The 21,144-nt window shown below is 41.8% G+C and overlaps 1 protein-coding gene across 1 annotated transcript in view; it reads left to right on the top strand.

The window, feature by feature from the left end:
- Positions 1–2,541: 2,541 nt before the first annotated feature.
- KLF13 (Kruppel like factor 13) overlaps positions 2,542–21,144 on the top strand; it is a 43,673-nt gene continuing 25,070 nt past the window's right edge. Inside the window, exon 1 of the mRNA XM_024193119.2 lies at positions 2,542–3,550. Coding sequence (XP_024048887.1) covers positions 3,007–3,550 — 544 coding nt within the window. The 5' untranslated portion in view covers positions 2,542–3,006. The remainder of the gene's footprint in view (positions 3,551–21,144) is intronic.

Genomic DNA, 21,144 nt, shown 5'->3' with positions numbered 1-21,144 from the left:
TAAGCTTTCTCCATGAGTTCGGCTGCCCCATGATATTCCCTGCAGTAGGACAGTGTTAGGATAAAAGGTGCTAATGTCATGTACATCAGGGGCCATTAAAATATAAGCACCCAGGGTGAAACTCTCCAGAAAAAGAATTAAAGATGCCATGCATTAACCACACCCAGAGAGTCATTAAGGGCTATTTGTGTGAGTCTGTCAGGGCCATTACACCCGTCTGTGCTTCATTTGTGTTACAAAGCAGCTGCACACAAGGAGGATTAACAGCCAGGACATTGACCAAGAGAGACAAAGACCATGCAATCTGGAATGTCTTGGACAAGGGCTTTCCAGGTATAAAGTGCAGGGGCTGAGAGGGGAGAAAGGGGACACAATGTTCTTAAACATTTGGATCTGTCTGAGGACTTGTCTACATGGGGAGATTTATTTGCACAACAATATTGGTATATGTTAGCTTCCAGAGTGACAAATTCAATTGGAAAAAAGCAAAAAACCAAAGTTACACTGGTATACACAGAGTGATATAATTATACTATTATAGTTATGCCAGTAAATTTCCCTGTGTAGACAAGCCCTGAGTTTTGTGTGAGGCCTTGGAGAGAGAGAGGGCCAAGGCATCTACTTCTTGGGATAGCATTGTGTGGCGTTACCAGCTGCTTCTCCAAACCGGAGCTGAGTGTGTGCCATTTGTTACCACCCCATTCCCGGAAACAGGACTTGTGTACATTGTGTAAATATGACTGTCTCATTGGATTTCTGCCACAAAGAGGATACTGGTCTTCGAGTAGGACTGGTCAGAAACTTTCCATCAGAACTGTTTTTCACTTGAAAAGTGAGGTTTTTGAAGAAACAAAATTATTTATGAAAAATGTCTGCTTTCTGCAGAAAATTTCAACGTACACGTGAAACCCCAAACTTTCAATTTGGAAATGGTGAAACACTTTGTTTAGACATGTTCGATCAAAACAAAACATTGATATTCCTGAATCAAAATGTTTTGGCCCAACTTGACATTTAACCACATCTTGCTAAGCCACTAAGCTATCTCATGCTTCTGCATTCTGGTCTGTGGACCGAGCTCTCTGGCTCGATTACATCTGCCACAAGATTCCCTGGGGGGCAGTGAGAGGGGAGACCTGGTTGATTATGGGAGATCTAGTCCAGTCAGAGAGACCATCCCTTAGGGGAGAGTAGAGCACGAGGCACCCGAATTGCAGCTCCCACAATGTGCTATGGCTATGTTTAAGGTTGAACTACTCAAACAAATGTTTTGGTTTGACAAGCCGAAATATTTTAGTTCAGGTTAAACCAACTGAAAATAACATCTTATTTCTATTTTCTCTGACAGAAACTGATTTTTTTTTTTTTTTTGGCCAAATTTTTTTGATGAAAAGTCAAAATTTTCCACAGAAATATCCCACCCCAACCTAACTTTTCTGACAAGGTTAATTGGCAAGACCTTGAAGTCTGCTTCCTCCCAGAAAAGGGGTGACAAAAGGCTCATAAGTGTGAGAGACGGGTCTTTCACAAGCACTGGACTACTAGCCCATGAACACACTAACAAGAAATAAGAATGACCACAAAACTAAGAATTAAATTCAAACTGACTTTTATGTTTTCCCTCAATAACTTCTTCACACAAACACATCATACCCGCTTATTCATTCACTCACACTAACATAAGAAAAACAAATAGCCTGAATAGTTTATAGGGTATTTCTCCTACAGGTTGGGAATAAAAAAAAAAAAAAGTTATTGCCATTTTTATTTTTAAATAGCCAGAAAAGGTGCTATTGTTTATAGGGCCTATGCAGGTGGTATTTTAAACAGTGTTTCTTTGTACTTAGTTAAACCTGGTTTTTGACAGCATAAAACCATCTAGTCCCAAAGAGGAACTCCAGTTTTTTAGCCATACCTTGAGACTCTGTAAAGCTTTCCATTTTCCTATGCTAGTTGTCTCATTCACATTTAGAAAGTTGTTTAATTCCTGCCTTTTAGAAATCAATGCCTATTAAAGTGCCTCAACTAGTAAAAGGTTAAATATACGATGCCCTGAAGTTGTTAAGGAACTACAGAAGGAATAACATTAGAAAACAATGACGTGGTTAATCATTGCACAATCCTGAAAACTAAAGTTCATGGAGCGTGAGAGAGAGAGAGAGAGAGAGAGAGTGCGTATGTTCAGTTCACCAGCCTATTCCTTTTCTGTATCATAGAAAAACACACCCAGAATCAATGAGCTTGTTTCTGCAAGGAAGATTTCACAGAAATGAGCCAAAGATTATCTTGAATTTCTGCCTCCTGCTGAGTCATAAAGTAAGAAGAATTTAATTGGCTACTTGAAATTTGCAAATGTGGAGGTTTCCGCATAGACACTTTGATTGGCCTATGCAACACCTTCCCTGAACCAATCGCACTCTTTGTTTCATTTGCCTGCTTTTTTATTCCCTTGCTGACTTCAAGCTCACAGCCACATCTCTGTTTGTACGGTGCTGTTTTCTCTCTCTCTCTCAGTGCAGCAGCAGCAGCAGCAGCTGAAGTCTATGTTCATTGCTAACCTGATCAACCCAGGATGTGGCTCTCTGTGACATCACACCCAGATGTTTTTCCAGGCCACGCCCCCACGGGGCTCTGAAACACTCAGAGGAGCAATAACGGAGAAAGCTTATTCTACTGTCACAATGCAATGGACGGGTTAGAGAAACTGCATTTTTGTCATTTCATTGCACTCTAGAAGATCAACGTTAATTCCCACTTAAAGCAACAAGCTGCCAGAGTTATGATTTTTTTCTTTCATTGGACTTTAAATGCCTTTTCTCTTTAGTGACAAGCTGGGTGCAATCTCACAAACAGAGTGCATTTAGGATAGCTGCTCAGTCAGCCCTGGCTTCTACAAAGGGATCCTAAGACATAGGAGGGGAAAAGTCTGCTTGTTTTTGTGTGTTGTTTTTTTTTTTTTTTAAGGGAAAACGTGCAATTTTTTTTTTTTAAACACACCTATGAAAAATGGCAACAGCAGCATACGTGGATCATTTTGCAGCCGAGTGCCTTGTTTTTATGTCCAATCGTGCTATTATCCACAGTCCCAAAGGGGACGCAGATCCCCGACCTGATGCAGCAGTACCTCCTCCTCTATCAAATGGAGAAAATAAGCGGGAAGTAAGAGAGACCGGGAAAGACAATGGATCGTCGCTGTTTGTGGTGGCCAGGATTTTAGCAGATCTTAACCAGCATGTCCCAAATTCTGCCACCGTTCGGATGGAAAAAACAGAGAGCATCGATAACAGGGAAAAACTAAGTCCTTCTTTTCCTCCTCAGGAGTTTGGGGAGGAAAGTGTCTCCCCAGCCGGCAAGCGTGGAGAAGGAAAAGCAGCCACACCTACTAGCCTGGCTGCAGTAAGCGAGCCAAGCCCCAAACAAAGGAGCAGACGGGGAAGAAACCGGGCTGACCCCGAGTCACCCCAGAAAAAGCACAAATGCCACTACGTGGGGTGCGAAAAAGTTTATGGCAAATCTTCCCATCTCAAAGCTCATCTAAGGACCCACACAGGTTAGTTACTAGCTGGCCAAAGATTTATTCATTACAATTTGTCATAAATGAATAAGTAGACCCCTCCCCCAACTTGCATTTGGCCAACATTATGATTTCATCTTTCAGAACTCAAGCCCACAATAAAACTTTGGGGAATAATAATTCTAGTTGTCATCCATGTGAAGCTAACTTTATTATTTTCATTGCTTTAGTCGTACGTATGAAGTGTTAGAGGTGTAAGCAGACGGTTCCACAGAGCTGTAATTCTCAGCTGCTAGCCCCCCTCATGTAATTCCTCTTATCCCACCCACTGCTTCTTATGTCTGCATCCCCTCTTGCCTACAGCTCCCTACCCTCTGCTTCTGGCACTACCTTGAAATCAGCAGCCCATCACCTCCTATGCAAGCTCCAACACCCACATCCATGAATTTAAAATTAAACATTTTAGTGACACCTGAGTCAGTGTGTTTCTTTCTATGCAGTAGACACTTGAGTGGCCCAGAACAGAATGGGGAGAGGTTGAGAGAGAGACCCAGGGAGGTATTTCCTGTGTTCCCCCTCCCCGATACACTTGTAAGAACGATCTCCAAGGGGCTGTGGTGGCAGCTGGCCACATCCTCAGGTACAAACATCCATTTGAATGCAAACCACCAGCTGAGTTTGACCAGTGTTCGAGACTCTCTTAAGTTGTTTTCTGTGAACGTTCATACAAGCACTTCTTTTGGCTAGCAAGAATGTACACAGAAAAAGTAAAAATCTTGTGAGTACTCACATGAAAACGGCCACACAGAGTTGTGTGCTGGAAGTGTTAACATGGCCATCTTGAAACTTAGCCAAGCCCCACTCCTGGAGAGAGAAGGGTTAGGCCAGCCGTTAGGGAGCACCGCAAGCTTTAGGTGGCCAATGCTCGCTCGCAGCCATAGTCGTAGCGAGCACCTTGAGAACCACACACAGACTAGAGCTTGCTTGCATGGGCCGTTCTCTGAATAACTTCAAACAACGAACACATTTGTAACAATTCAAGTATGGCCACAGATAAATAGCATAAGGAAAAATAAAAACTAAATACTTGGAACAAATTACCAGCCATAATTAGTTTTAGCTTTGATGCAGATGACATCCCACAGCGCCCCCCCCCCCAATGTGGCACATGGGATGAGAGCCCTTCTAGTTTTAGGCTTTGAGTTCGGTGTTGGGGAAGCGGAGAGAGTAATATGGAATGTTAAGTTGTGGGTGGGTGGTGACATATTCCCTGTGCCACATGGCCAGAGGCATGCTGAATCCTTGGTACCGTAGCCAGCTTGCCTTGCACTGTCTTGCCCAGCTTTTGTTTCCTCTGACTGATGCAAAGGGTTTTGCTGCTTGATTTTTGGGGAAAGTCTATTAACATTGCCCCCTTATGCTTCATCTTTGCTTTCCTTTTAAATGCAAGATAAAGTTGCAAGGTTCCTGAGCTCTCAAACTAACTAGAAACCCAGAGAGGGAGAAGGGGAACTCCTCTCTCTTATGAAGAGAACAAGGCTTAGCCATGGCTGCCCTCTGGGGAGGAGGGGGTGGAGCACGTCATTCAGGGGCGGGCTGGTGAGCTGGAGTCATTCGGGGACGCTGGCTTTGCTCCAGCTCTTTCTCTTTTTTTTAAATCTTCCTTTCCTGTAAGTTTACCAGCACTGTAGGGTTTAATTTGTTGTTGTTGTAGCTAGTTGTACTGAGCGCGCAAACGCAGGAGTGCATGCATGTGAGAGAGTTAGAGGAAAAAGAGGGGAAGGGACTGGTTTTGCCCTGGGAGTGCCAGGACCCTAGGGGACTAGAGCGTCTTTGTTCAAAGCTTCCCACACAGACAGACACTGGCGACGCAAGAAAACAGTCCTGCCAAGTTTCCCTCATTGGCAACAAGACTGTCTCTGTTTGGATTCAGTTTCAGACAGGTATAAATGTCTCTTGCTCTTGTTATGAAGCATTTTACAACATGTTTCAATGAGACACTGAAAATCTTTATCCCCTTCCCTCTCCAACCCCCCTCCCCCTCCAAATATCATACAAATTGTGACAAGCCTGAGATTAGCTCACACCAGACCAGGAGTTCAGCACATAAAACTGGTAGCCATGGCTAGGGGAAGGGTGAACATTCCTTTTTTTACAATCGGTGTGGTGGGATCTAATGGTTGGAACAGGGACCTCAGGAGGTCTGAATTCTCCTTTCTGGCTCTAACGCGGTCTTAAAGAAACCATGTGTGCCTCCATTTATCCATCTATAGAATGGGGGTGGAAGTGCATACCCACCTCAGCAGGATCAGGGGAGGTTTTGTTAATTAAAGTTTGTAATGTATTTTGAGAACCTCTGATGGAAGGTGCTAGAAACAGTTCTCTCAGTAGTCACCCCACAACATGATTACGAAGAATTGTGACCACAGAATGTACAAAGGTCTTTTAAGGAACAGAACTGCTCTCACATTCTGTAGCACTGGAATAACTTGTATTCATGTGCAAGCTGAAGGTTAAGAACAGCACTTCAGGCTAGACGTGGGATATCTGTGATTGCGATGAGACATACGTGTATAGCACAGCTTGTGACTTGCTTGAGAAACGTCCTCAGCAGTCTGCTACTGTACTCCTAAATTAAGGTTTTTACACTACATTTGAGACACCCAGGAAAGAAGGGGCTAGATGGCTGAGGATCAGTTCAGATGCTGTTGGTCCAAATCCAAGCCAGATTGGTAGGGCCTGAAAGCTGGTACTATCTAATGGATGTTTAAACCCTACAGGAGATCCCTTTTGTGGGCTCTGTCCAGTCTCTAGTGGACCGGTGTTCAAAGCAAAAAAACCCTCGTTGGCACTAGTTAGCAATTGTAGTCTGGGTGGAGGGAACAAGGATTGAATGACCAAGGAGACCAACTTGGCCTTCTTTCTTTAGACCTTGATTGCAGTAGAGAATTGTATCAAAAATAATTCTCCACTAGTGCATCTACCAGTCCAGCTGTACAGGTGAGCCTGCCAATGTGAGCCCAAAAGCTCCTTGGGCTTCTGACTTTTTACCACCATGTCAATTAACCACTCCCATGCCTGTGAATGCCATATGATTTATAAACCTGCAAGCTCTAGAGCTAGATATTTTAGTGAAACATTTTCTGTTTTCAATCCTCCCTACCCCAAATACACACCTTCTTTTCATGTCCCCCCCCCACCCCACCTCTAGGCGGATGGTCTGGAGTTCAATATAATCACAGGCCACGGAGTTCTTAAAGTCCTAATGTGTACCAGCAAGCTAGATGCACTATAAGAGTGTAGATTTCAAGTCCAAACTCAATCCTACAGGGACTCCTGTGGACCTCATAAGCGGTGTAATGAATGATCCACACAGATCTCATACGATGCTCAAATCTCTATGTCCCAAGTTATATTGATCCCTTTGACCTAAAGGTCCCATGCATTCCTGTTTTTTTTTAAACAACAGTTACCTCTAAAACTATGGAAATTCCTAAACAAAAACTTTAACAAAACATAGAGAAGAGTTTACCTGGCAGAGTTATCTTCCCATTCTCCTCTGAAGAAGGACGAACTCCAGCTCTGGTGCTTTGGCAAAGGGAGTGCAATTTGAAAAACCTCTGTAGTTTGCCTCCCCATTGGATCATGATTCAGGAGTGCATAAAGGGAACCAATCTGGATCCCTCATTGCTGTCTGGACTTACTCTCCCTCGTTACTCCCTCTCCGGCAGTGTTGCTTTTATTTTTCCATTGCACCTGCATCCTTCTGTTGCTGCAAGAAGGGGAGAAGGTGCAGAAGAGGAGTTAATTTAGTTGGACTGGCATCTCCCTTCCGCATCACTACCCAATTCCTTATTGCTTTTGCTCCCCTCTGCAGCGTAAGTGGAGATCAGCATTTAGAAAAAGCTGGACATATTTGCCTGAACATGTTGATATAAGAGGAGATGTGGCTGCCCATATTAATGTAATAAAGTTAAGCTCAAAGATTGTGGTCAGCCTCAGTCATTTTATAATAGAAAGCCACGCAATTTAAGCATAAAGAGTAACCAGTATAATACAGATGAAAAAATAGACACTGTAGGCTAAATGCCCATTTTCCCAGTTACCGGGAAGCACAAAACATGGGGTCAGATCTTTGGGCCTTCAACAGCTGCTCTGCACTGCGTCAAGGCAGTGCATGGCAATCCTAAAGTTTTCTTAACTTGCCTCTTGACGACTCTCTGTGCTCAGGACAATCTTTGGATGGGTTACAGTCACCTTCGCAAATCATACACCACTCCCCTTTCCACACATCAGAGGAAGGGCATGTCCACAAGAAAGTGGGTGTGGCCAGAAAGTCCCTGAGCCAAGTTGAGCTCTGGCTGCTGGAGTGGCCCCTTGAGGCTGTGGGCAGCAAGGTGTAAGTTAGAGCAGCCTTGGGGCTCAGGGAAGTGTAAAAGGAGCTTAAAAGCCAGATTTTCCTCCCCTTCCCCAGTCCTGCACTGAGCACAGCTCGGCTGGAGAAGAGACTTTAGCTCACATATTATAACATGGCCTTTTTCTATTCAATTAGGTGCCCTTATTCTTTATAGGCTAAACATCTGCTGAATTTGCATAGGAAGAAAAATTATTTTACTTTCATTTACATTCACTAATGTCATGAAAATTTAGCAGTGAGCAAAATCCATTCACTTGCTCTTTGCCACATTGTTAACTATAATGAAAAAAAAGTATGCTATTTCACTCAACCTTGTCCACAAAATCATTGCTCATCCTGGGTGAGCAGAGTTTTGCAATGTTTCTTCGTAGGGCTGTCAAGGGATTAATTGTGATTAAGTGCAATTAATTTTTTTAAATCGCACTGTTAAATAATGATAGAATAGCATTTATATAAATATTTTTGGATGTTTTCTACATTTTCAAATATATTGATTTCGATTACGACACAGAACACAAAGTGTACAGTGCTCATTTTATATTCATTTTTGATTTACAAATACTTGTGCTATAAAAAACAAAAGAAATAGTATTTTTCAATTAACCTCGTACAAGTACTGTAATACAGTCTCTATCGTGAAACTGCAACTTACAAATGTAGATTTTTTCTTTTTTGGTTACATAACTGCACTCAAAAACAAAACAGTGTAAAACTTCAGAGTCTACAAGTCCACTCAGTACTACTTCTTGTTCAGCCAATCACTAAGACAAACAAGTTTGTTTACATTTACGTGAGATAATGCTGTTGGCTTCTTATTTACAATGTCACCTGAAAGTGAGAATAGGCGTTCGCATGGCACTTTTGTAACCAGCATTGCAAGGTATTTACGTGCCAGATATGCTAAACATTCATATGCCCCTTCACGCTTCGGCCACCATTCCAGGGGACATGTTTTCATGCTGATGACGCTCATTAAAAAAATGCGTTAATTAAATTTGTGACTGAACTCCTCGTGGGAGAATAGTATGTCTCCTGCTCTGTTTTACCAACTTTCTGCTATATATTTTACGTTAATTTCATATTTCAGTCTTGGATGATGACCCAGCACATGTTGTTCATTTTAGGAACACTTTCACTGCAGATTTGACAAAATGTAAAGAAGGTACCAATGTGAGATTTCTAAAGATAGCTACAGCACTCGACCCAAGGTTTAAAAATCTGAAGTGCTGTCCAAAATCTGAGAGGGACAAGGTGTGGAGCATGCTTTCAGAAGTCTTAAAAGAGCAAAACTCTGATGTGGAAACTACAGAGCCCGAACCACCAAAAAAGAAAATCAACCCTCCGCAAGTGGCATCTGACTCAAATGATGAAAATGAACATGTGTCTGTCTGCACTGCTTTGGATCGTTATCAAGCAGAAACCCTCATCAGCATGGAAACATGTCCCCTGGAATGGTGGCCGAAGCGTGAAGGGGCATATGAATGTTTAGCATATCTGGCACGTAAATACCTTGCAATGCTGGCTACAAAAGTGCCATGAAAACACCTGTTCTCACTTTCAGGTGACATTGGAAACAAGAAGCCGGCAGCATTATCTCCCATAAATGTAAACAAACTTGTTTGTCTTAGCTGAACAAGTAGTAGTACTGCGTGGACTTGTAGACTCTGAAGTTTTACACTGTTTTATTTTTGAACATAATTCTACATTTGTAAGTTCAACTTTCATGATAAAGAGACTGTATTACGGTACTTGTATGAGATGAATTGAAATATACTATTTCTTTTGTTTATCATTTTTACAGTGCACCCTGCTAGAATCGCTGCTATTGAATTCCTAGCATTCCCTTTAGAAATCCTACTTTTAAGAACACACCACACAAACGAGTTGCAATGACTGTGGTTACATGTGTGTGTCATAACAATCTGTACTGCTCAGTGGGAACATCCTCATTTCCTTCAAGTAAGTTTCAATGGCTGGTTTAAAAATAGAACTCCTTGTAAATGTAGAGTAACATCATGTACATATGGCCAAGGCCCTCACATTAGTTTGCTACCCTTCATTCTTAGGTAACTAATAGGGATATATCAGCCCTGACTCTGGGCTGCAGCCAAGTGGTAAGATAGCTGTGCACCACCTTTGTGCCTCCTGGACTCTGGAGGCAGACAGGGATCAGAGCTGTCCCTGGTGTAAGCTAGAGCACTCTCAGGGCTGCTACATCTCCCTATGGAGTCATCCAGCAGTCTATCAGAGCATCCTGATCTAACTATTCTAAACACCCCACCACTACCACCCTCAAATACCTGTCAAGGCTGATTCCCCACTCTGGCACTTCGAGTGCAGAAGGTGGGGGAGTACCCTCAAGCCCTTTTAGGCCCCGCCCAGGGAAGAGCTGAGAAAGAAAACAAAGGAAATCAGCTGTTGCCACCAGCTAATTAAACAACATGCACAAACGTCTTAGGACACCAAAAATCAAATCCTGGTCTTAAAAAAGGTAAATTTTATTAAAAACATAAAGAAAGAAAATACATCTGGAACTTAGGCTTTTGCTAGATTTAAAAAACCCACTTACAAAATTTAAACACCAAAAATAACCTTATTGAGGTCCAGCTTAAAGGTTACAAGCAAAACAAAAAGCATTTGGGGTTAGCACAGAGGAGTCCACAAGCCAATAAGAAATAAACCTAATCGTGTCTTCCTAGACATTTACTTACATATCTGGGTTTCAGATAAACAATCTCTAGGTATGATCTGATGGTTTTTCATATCTGGCTTAAGCTTCTCACAGCATAACTGCTGCCCTGTTCCCCTCTTCCGTGGAGAACCACAACACACAGACAAAGGGAAGTTTTCCCCAATTTTAAAAAGTTCTAGCCCTCCCATTGGCTCTTTTGGTCAGGTGCCCACTCCTTTCCTTTTACCTGTGGGCTTGTTAACCCTTTACAGGTAAAGCAAGTAGAGAACCACCACCAAGAGGGATTCCATAGCTAACTGGCTGGCTGGGTGTTCACAAAAGGGAGCTATCCCCCCTCTCATTTATCACATTCCCTCTATACAAGGGAGGAAGATGTAGAGCCTTTACATTTGCAAAGGGTTCTCCACATGGTGAAGAGCCAGTCAGGTTGCCCACAAAGCAAACAAACAAAACAAAAAACAACAACCCACAACCCAGTGGAATTCCAGCCCCTTTTATGCTGCTAGAACAATATAAAGGGGGTTGAATTTAAAATCTGGGCCAATGACATCAACATGTCATTATCCAAAGACTCTGTCAATATTTACCTCCATAGGTAGAAACATGAAGTAAACATATATGTATTGTTACATGTATTCTGAATATTTTAATCAGAAATGTCTGAGTAATTGTCCCCATGAATGTCAAAGAATAATAGGCTTTTAAGACTCAGATGCTAAAAGGGAGATGAAGTCAGATATCCAGAAAGAACAAAGCTACTCACCTCTGGGCCTGTCTCAATGGCTCAGGGGTAAATAACAGTATTAATTTAATTCTGTACAGTTGATTGGGATTAAATCAATTGCATATGAGATCTGATTGGCTAATAATGCTCTACATTACAGTATTACTAACCTCTAAAGAGGGCTACGTTTCCTGATCTTCACATTGCCTTTCAGCCCAGGGTTTTCTTTTTACTTAGTTTTGCCTGAATAAAAACTCTGGCCTACAATTTGGCTCCTTGTCTATAGGGGTTGTGTTTTTTGGACATTCTAGCAAAAGCTAATGCATGAATTTGCACTCATTGGTCACACGCAAGCTACTATCAATGAAGCAGATGCATTTGGTTTTGTGTTTTTTCTTAAAAATACAAAACCAAATACACCTATCTGCATTTTTCTGCCTTACAATGTGAGACTAAGATGTGATCAAAACATTTCTAGAACTGGAAATGCCCTTGGCTAGTCACTTCCCCACAGCTAGTCCCCCTCTGCTCCTACTGAAGCCTTAGTTTTGAAGAGAGTTTTGTCATTCTCAGCCCAGCTTTGCCTTCTGCTTGAGCTTGGAGCAATATCATAGAAGTTACTGTGATATTGCCACTTTGCTGCAGGATCAAACAAATGGTTGAACAGAGGCTTCCTCCCTCCTAACTCAAAAACCTCTGGGAATTAAATTAAATCTGAGGCAACATGTGCTGGATACTGGTTAAGACTGCTATTTAAGGACAAAAGCCATTTAAAAAAAATGCTTAAAAATATATTTCATAGTAAATAATAGTTTTGCATCAGGAAGGGCACAGTAAAACCCTGAGTAAGGGCTTCAGCATTTGGCCCAGAGCAGAAACTTCCCCCTCCACAAAAATTTCAGTCAAATTCTGTTTGTTGTATTAGCTAGAGTCCTATCTGGCAAAGATTTCCCTTCTCGCTGTTTCAGGAGTGACGGTCAGGGAGCCTTTCCATGCCCATTAGGGAAAAGCTCTGTCCAGGTATCACCCCTGCACTGCAGAAGGTCCCCGACAGCATGATCAGTGACCTTCCTTTGGGAGAGAAGAGGGTGAATTTTGGGTTGCACAATCCCCTGCATGCTTCTGCCTTATGGTGGAGCCCACAGCCACTTGCAGGGCCGGCTCCAGGCACCTTCACTGTGGTACAGTCCTCCCCACCTGTACCCAGCAGGGGCCTTGCTGCTGGTCTGGGATTCAAGGTGTGAGAGGGGAGTAAAGAGCAGGTGGGTCATGAGAGAATGTGCATCTCTCTCCCCCCGCCCCCCATGGAGAATCCTTGGAAAAAATGCAGCCCCATGCTGTATTAACTTTTCTGTGAGGTCCCCTGCCAGGAGTCCTGAGGACCACCCTGACCAGTCAGTCTCTGGTTGGGTTGATCCAATGGAGTAGCACTCTCAGGGAGTTGTGGTCAGGAAGGCAGTACTGGGGAAGTAGCTCTGGCTTCCTGCAGATTCTTCAGGATCTGCTGGTTTGGGGAGAACCTTTTCTGCAGGGGGTAAACACTGCCCACCTGATGGGATGACAACATGTAGGAATCTCAGATTTCATTCTCCAAAATTCCCTCTTTCGGCATTTAACGTATGAGGGGATGCTCTGGTCCAAGGTAATTAGTCATTTTAATGCAAGTCTAATATTTTGCAATACTAAGTTAACAGAGAGAACTGGGTGCCAATTCACCTCTGCCCACCGCCTTGGAATAATAAGCCCATCTGCTTCCTAATGGCTCTGTGATGGATTGGATCACAGAACTCCCCTTGGGAACTGCCAACTGATGTGCCAAGACTACTTCTGCCCCTGCTTTCCCTGCCAGCTCAGGACTCCAGCACCCTGTCTTGTTGAGCCAGACACGCCCGTCTGCTCCAACACAGACCCAGGGTCTGAACCATGTGCCCCAAAGCTGCAGTCTTAACTGAAAGCAACTTACAGAAGTATTCCTGTCTTTAACACTCAGATGCCCAACTCCCAATGGGGTCTAAATCCCAAATAAATCCGTTTTACCCTGTATAAAGCTTATACAGGGTAAACTCATAAATTGTTTGCCCTCTATAATACTGGTAGAGAGACATGCACAGCTATTCCCCCTCTCCCCCAGGTATTAATACATACTCTGGGTTAATTAGTAAGTAAAAAGTTTTATTAAATACAGAAAGTAGGATTTAAGTGGTTCCAAGTAGTAACAGACAGAACAAAGTGAATTACCAAGTAAAATAAAATAAAACACGCAAATCTAAGCCTAATACAATAATAAAACTGAATACACATAAAATCTCACCCTCAGAGATGTTTCAATAAATTTCTTTCACAGACTGGACGCCTTCCTAATCTGGGCACAGTCCTTTCCCCTGGTACAGCCCTTGTTCCAGCTCAGGTGATAGCTAGGGGATTTCTCATGATGGCTCATGATAGTGCTAAGCAACTGCAGGCTCTTACAAGCAAAGGTTTGGCAGTGCCACGTACAGATCACCCTCCACACACCTGTATTTGTATTCCTCCTTCCCACAGATTAAAGGCAAAACCTACTTCCTGCCACAGACCCCAGGATAAACCAGAGAGAGCAACATTTCTTGTGGTTACAATAGGAATCAGTCACTTTTCTATGGAAAAGTGTTTTGAATGACCTGCAGAGGATTTTGCTGCCATGATGTAAGCATCTCTCTCTCTCTCTCTCTGTAGGACTCCAGGAAATATTTGTGTGTGACATGGTTCCTGGATGAACAAAAGCTTTGCCAAATCAGAGTTCATTATGAAACAAGTGCACAGAGTTCTTTTTTTTTCCCAAGGCATTTCTAAACCTTTAAAGCACAAGAGTTGCACTGTGTTATTGTCTGGCTGAACATGATTATGGCACGTCCAAGAGCAGAAACCTGGAACTTGTTTATATAGGACATGTGGTTTCTAGTTCTGTTTTATAGCTTAAGCATGTTCCAACTCCCACCGTCCAAATAATCTTGGATCAGCTGTTTGGAAGTCAGATATTGCTGACGGAGCTGAAAACTAGGCCACAGTCCAAATTAAGAACAACCCTTAAAAGGTACTTTTTATAGTATTTCACTTTCTAGATTTTTTTCCCCCTTACCCAGTTAGTTGGCTTTTGTTAGCTAGATTCACATAGGCTGTGAGATAAGTATCTTACTATATATTGTTAGACAATATGGGTTATTTAAGTGCAGGCACTGAAGTCAGACACACACATCCTGTATTTTTCAGGTTGTGCAGACTCAGCTGTTTTCATAGAGCCTATACTTGGGATAACAGTAAAGTTTAAAAAAGTTCAGCTTCCCATCTTGCAGCTACCACTGGAAAAATGACCTCATGAGTTTGGGTGTGTGTTTTTTCCCCTCAACCCTAATATAAAAACACTTGTTAACCAGGAACTTTGGCTAAGTCAAATAGCATTGAAGTGAGCAGATCCTTAAATGACCTCTTGTGCAATGCAATGATTTTCTGTCATCAGTTAATGTTTCTGTGACACTCTCAGAAACTATAATTTTTTTTACCGTGATTACTATTCGGAGTTGTAACAGATAGATCAATAAGCTGCCTTAGCTTTATCATAGGCAATACTTGTACCAAATTGCACCACAAAACTTGCAAGGCAACATTAGTCATGAATTATTCCAGCTTCTGCAAGTGGGTCCCTTGAAATGGAAGATCTGCACAGAGGAGACATGCATTGCTGCAACCTCACAGGCTGCCATGGGCCTGTATGCAGCCAGAGTCTGAGGTGGGAGGGGTGTGATCAGAGCAGGTAGGGATGTACTGATTAGGTACATAGCTGGACAGCCTACACCAGCTCCAACTTTGAAGATGCTCTCTACTGAGGAAAGGTAGTGGTGCAAACACTAGTTGCCCTATTCCAGGGTTGAATCTAGATCAGGGGTCGGCAACCTTTCAGAAGTGGTGTGCCGAGTCTTCATTTATTCAATCTGATTTAAGTTTTCGCGTGCCAGTAATACATTTTAAACATTTTTAGAAGGTGTCTTTCTATAAGTCTATAATATATAACTAAACTATTGTTGTATGTAAAGTAAATAATGTTTTTAAAATGTTTAAGAAGCTTCATTTAAAATTAAATTAAAATGCAGAGCCCCCTGGACCGGTGGTCAGGACCCGGGCAGTGTGAGTGCCACTGAAAATCAGCTCACGTGCCGCCTTTGGCACACGTGCCATAGGTTGCCTACCCCTGATCTAGATGATGTGCAACAGCTGATTGGGGTGAATTGAGCCTCTCTAGCTAAACATTTGTCAGTGTTTGCATTAGAGGGATTTAGAATAGAGTCAATTGACTATGATTGGAACTTGGCCTGCAAGCTATTAGTCCCCATTCAAATGTTTCTTGCAATAGTTCATTTGAGTATCAAGCTCTTTATTAATTTGAGTGCACAAAAGTGTATTTGGTATTTTTTGTGCATGTGCAGAGCCACTCTATAAATTAGGGTGTGAAACTACCAGTTTACACTTGTAAAAATAATGCAATACAAACACCTATGTACTGTGTTTTGCATGGATGCAAGGCATTGCTATAATAAATAAATATGAAGATACTGTATAGATACTACTAAATTTCCATGAATGTATTCATTCAGTACATATCCTGGGATTTTTTAAAAAATGCATACATATGTAACTTTAACACTAGCAGATAAGCTACCAGTGTGCAGGTAAGACAAGACAGGGTGGGTAGTATTTGAACAGGTTTTCCTTGGCTTTTTTGTTTTGTTCTGGTCATAGATACACTTTGCCAGGCCACCAACATTATTACCTATTGCAAGGAATTGCACACAGCTCTCTTCTGAACACACTTCTAATGGAGAACCGAGAGACAGTCTAGTCAATGGAAATTTCCACTCAGTCGATATACATTTGCATGAACAGTGCCAAAGTAGGCACTTTGCAGATACACCCTGGATTTTGTTATACAATAAAATTAGCAAAGTGTGGTTTTTAAACTCTTATAAACCAGCCAAAACAAAAAATTATTTTCACTAGATCACTTGAAGGCACATCTGCTAACCAGAATTGCTATCCCTGCCCAGGTTCATGTTCCTATCTACTCTTGAAGTTTTCAGTAAAAAAATATGAAGACCCTTTTTCCCCAGCAGAAAAAACTGCCCCCAGACCCTATACTTTCATCATTCACAGCAACACCACAAAAGCTTCTGCTCATTCTCAGTCTGACAACCAACATTGCAAATTTCAGCCCAAAAGGTAAAATTCAAACAAAGTTTTAAGCAACTGAAAATAGGATTGGTTGGCAATCATAACTATAGTGGTCTCTAAATGAGATGTCTAGAGTATTTATAAAAGCCAAGGAATACATAACTAACTCTCTATTTAGAAAGTGCAGTGAGTTGGTTAAAATAATGGACTCAGTTTCACTTTTACACACCAAGGTATGACTATCTCTTGCTAACCACGCCCCTGCCTTCAATGACGTTCTGTCCCTTACTATGTCTGATAAGGAAACATGCAGCTTTATTTTTAAAAACACAGAATTGTGTGTTTCATTTGGAGAGAAACCACTTCCCCTCCTCACCACCTGCATGTTTAACAAGCATGGCATCAATAACATCTACCAAAAAACCCCACACCCTTTTGTGCAACTTGTTTAGTTAAACATTTATAGTGCTCTCACTCTCTCCCCCGCCCCCGTTTTATGCTGAACAGGGGGTGTTGTGGGTGGGTTGAGCTTGTTGGTGCTTGATAGTTTAAGTCAATGTTTCTCAAAGTATGGGACATGCCCCACGTGGGGAGAGGGCACTGAGGAGTAGCCGGAAGTGGCATGGATAAAGTTCTTAGTAGTTCCCCAGAACAGATGTTATGGTTGCAATGATAAACTTCAGAATGTGAACACAGTGGAACCGATGCAGCATCTACCTGAATGTGTGAAGAACCTGAAACAGTAACTTTAAGGTGTGATCCTAATCCAGTCATTACAGTGGGTGCTCTCAGAGGCCAGTGGTGATACTTTAAATATAAAAATTGCTAACTATTCTATTTCACTGCTCATCAAAGTAAGCAAGCAAAGAAGAACTGTATGCCCAGTGAGGTGTTTGGGAAGAAGTGCCTGAAGATGTATATATTAAGGTGGGAAAAGCTTTAACTACATGTCAGGGAGAGAGAGAGAGAGAGAGAGAGAGAGTGTGTGTGTGTGTGTGTACAAATGGTCTCACTTTCCTTGGGGGAAGCTCAGATTCCAAAAACTTGGGAAACTGGTTTAATTGATCCCTGAAGAGTCATGCAGAATGTAACAGCTTTCTGTGGTAACTCCTAATCCTCTAAATTCTGGATCAGATAAGGTGTTGTAACTACTATAACCTCAGCTTCTACCTCCAAGTACATGTCTTATAGCTACAATCTGTCCTCTGTTTCTAGCTCTAAAGTTCCATTCCTAACTTCTCCAAACTTTATAGATGTTCAAACACTTCTTTTTCATTCTGATCAGAGTTCTGTAACTCTCAAATGCAGAGACAGAAGCTATCAGAGTTTGGATGTTTAAATCTAAACAAATCAGGTTTGAAACAATATTTTATTACTAGAAAATGCCAGGCAAGCAAGCACCAGAACAGTTTCTTATACTTCCTCTTACAGCCAGCCATGGAAGGCCTATAGAAATACAGATTTCCCCTAACAGGATCTGTAGCTGGACAGTATAGGAACTCAACATTCATTAACTCTAATAAGGATTATATTTCACACATTTGCTAATATCTCCTTTACACAAGCTTTCAGAGAGCACAGTAGATCAGAAGTGAAGCAGTTTCTAATTATTTAGTGCAATAATTAACCTTTTTTCCTCTTACCAACCTGCTCTATTTTTTTCCTTTTCTTCCTACTTTGAATGAATTTTGTAAAATAGTAGTGACTGTTGCATGCTGAAATATGGAATATGGGGCCAGTTCGGCTCCCAATTATACCAATGTAAATCCAGAGTAATTCTTTTAGCTTCAGGGGAATTATTTTGGATTTATGCCCACATAAGTGTAGAATTTACAATCAGTATCTCGGTGTTGTTGTTTTTACTCTTATTTCCCCATCTGTAACAGGGGCAGCATTTCTGGTCATTGCATGACCAGTTCTAGTGTGCGTGCGCACGCGTAGGAGGTGGCCATGGCATTCTTGGAACCCAAGAATGATACATGGGGACTACTTGCGCTACATTGCATGTAGGGACTGCCACAGTGTTCACCAGCCTTTGGATCAGGCGAACACACTTCAGGTGTAGGCCAGGGGGTTTTCTTTGTTTTAAAACTCCTTTTGCTGATCTTTGAGGTAATATTAACAGCTTTAAAAGGCATGCCTGTGCCCCAGGGACCATCTTAGATTTAACTCGGCAGCTGCCGGCGATTGGAATTCAGGAGAAGAAATCTAATGTTCAGGCACCAATTTTAATTGATAGGCATCATCAGAGGCTTTCAAGAAAAAGATGGTCAAACAGGCTACACTATCATCTCTGCCACATGCACCATTAATAGGCAAGCTTACACATGAAATTGCCACAAATGGTTTGGCATGAACCTCTTGTCAGCCTTGGAAACTGCCTCATGCATTTGGACAATATACAGATGAAGAACATTTGTGAGTGAGATTGCCAGACACCATATTGTCTCATTGTAGTAATTTGCACAGCTCCCATTACAGAGCCTACAGATACAGCCCTATTGAGAAATGGGTTTTAAACATTGCTTATCAAAATACAGATGTTTGGAAGCAGCACCTTCGCAGGAAAATGTCAAGCTTTCAAAAGCAGGACAAACCCACATTGGCCCAGATCCTCAAAATAAATGTAGGCCCCCAATTCCCTCTGAGGATCTGGGCTGCTGTTTTGTTGCTTAAAGTTAGTTTAGAGTATGAGGTTGACCAAACCCTTTATTACAGTGACTAGACCTAACAAATGTGTAGTTTCAGGTTGAGTGTAAGCTCTCACCTGATTCATACAACAAGGTCTAGTCAGGGAAGGGCAAATCAAATTTGGACTTTAACATAACTGTTTGTCAGTTAAAAGCCATATAAGAATCTGGCCCATTATCTCTGCTAGCAAGCCTTCGGCACATGGAATTTTTAAAGCTGCACTGCTTCCAGGGAAAACAACTTCACTGACCTTATCAAAGGACAATCATCTAACAATGTACTATTTTAAACTTGTCTCTGGTCTGTCAGTATTTCCTTCCATCTCTTCCCCCCCCCCCCCCCCCGCCCCCCCCCCGTTTAAAACAAGATTGTTTACCCTAAATGGCTATTGTTAATTAAGGTCAAAGGTTTGGTAAGATAACTGATAAGTCCAGCTTATCATTTCAAATAAATAAATACTACTTTGTTGATGGGTAAAGGAATAACTGATTTCCCCAACTCTCAGACTCGTAAGCTTTGACAAAAAGTTTAGGTGGAGGACCAAATCCTGCCCACCTCACCTCCAACAATTTTCCTTTTTACTCCCTGAACACAAGTCAAGGATATGGGGCCATCTCTTACTAAGTCTTCTCCCATGTGAAAACTGCACAATTATATGTGGCCATTTGATCACTTAATGGCTGGTTTGTAGATTGGGTTTAACAAGTCTAGGCAAGACTTTAGGTTACATCTCATTTGTAGTCGAATATTCTGCGTACCTATAGGCCAAAGAAAATTCCTAATAGTGTGTTGTGAGCTATCTTTATTTGGAATCATAGTACGAATTGCTTGCTTGGATGTCTGGCTAAGCATTTCAACTAATCCATTTGTGGCAGCATGGTAAGGAGCTGATATGACATGTTTGATACTATTTCTTTTGACAAACAATTGACATTTTTTGGATGCGAGTTGTGTTCTGTTGGCACTTGTAATGAAAGCTGGGCAACACAGCATTTCTTGTCTTCTTAGTTGTAGAGCTGCTGCAACAGTCTCAGTGGAATTCATGTTCTCATCTGCAAGCTAATAAATCTGAAATCCTATGGGATTCGCCTCATGAGGCGTTGGTTGTGATTTATGCATTTACCTACTTGCCGCTCATTTTCTGGGGCTGCTCTAACCTATGCCAGAGGATGAATTATATCCTTTCTGCAGGTCATTTAAGCTATCCTATAGAATTCCATAACAGGGATGTAATTGTCTATTGAAAAATAGTATATAAAAATAGGATATTAAAAAAGTGTATAGAAAAGCATGCATTACATTTTACAGGACTTTTCCATAAGAGAAGATTTCCTGGAAGACATGAAGTTTTTCTGCAATAAAAGCATACATTTTGCAGAGTATTTCACCAAAACCCTTTCCCTCTGTACATGCAAATTGTGGTAAATCTATTTCAATGTAGCCAGACAGCAGGTGCACAATATCAATAGGAGAGAAAGGAATCACAATTCTCCTCTCCCCCACTTAAAAGGGCAGGCTTAACACAGGCTAGGTTTGTTCATTTCTTAAGTTGAGATACTATACTAGTGCACAAGGCAACTTTGTCCCAGGCCCTCGTAATTTAAGCTTTGGCAATTAATAGGGACCTTCCTACTGTTGCTTGCCTACCTGTTACAGCAGCACTCATGGCAGCTATAGCATCACATGCCATACACGCTGCCTATAGAACACAGAGCCTCTGTTAAGGAATCATCCATCTATCAACATTTACAAACACTAGCAGCTTTTATAGGGTTTTCAGAGAAAGGTTCACTGCAGCTTTTTAGTTTGATTTCCCTTTCATTTATTAGCCACATTTTGCCACCACACCAGCTTGATATTTTGTTTCTGATGTGTGGTTTTTTTTTTCTTTTTTTAAAAAAACACAC

This window comes from Terrapene carolina, unplaced genomic scaffold (genome assembly GCF_002925995.2).
Source record: "Terrapene carolina triunguis isolate 2854851 unplaced genomic scaffold, T_m_triunguis-2.0 Scaffold67, whole genome shotgun sequence".
In the NCBI taxonomy this organism is placed as follows: Eukaryota; Metazoa; Chordata; order Testudines; family Emydidae; genus Terrapene; species Terrapene triunguis.
This window is presented reverse-complemented; position numbering and strand designations above follow the sequence as displayed.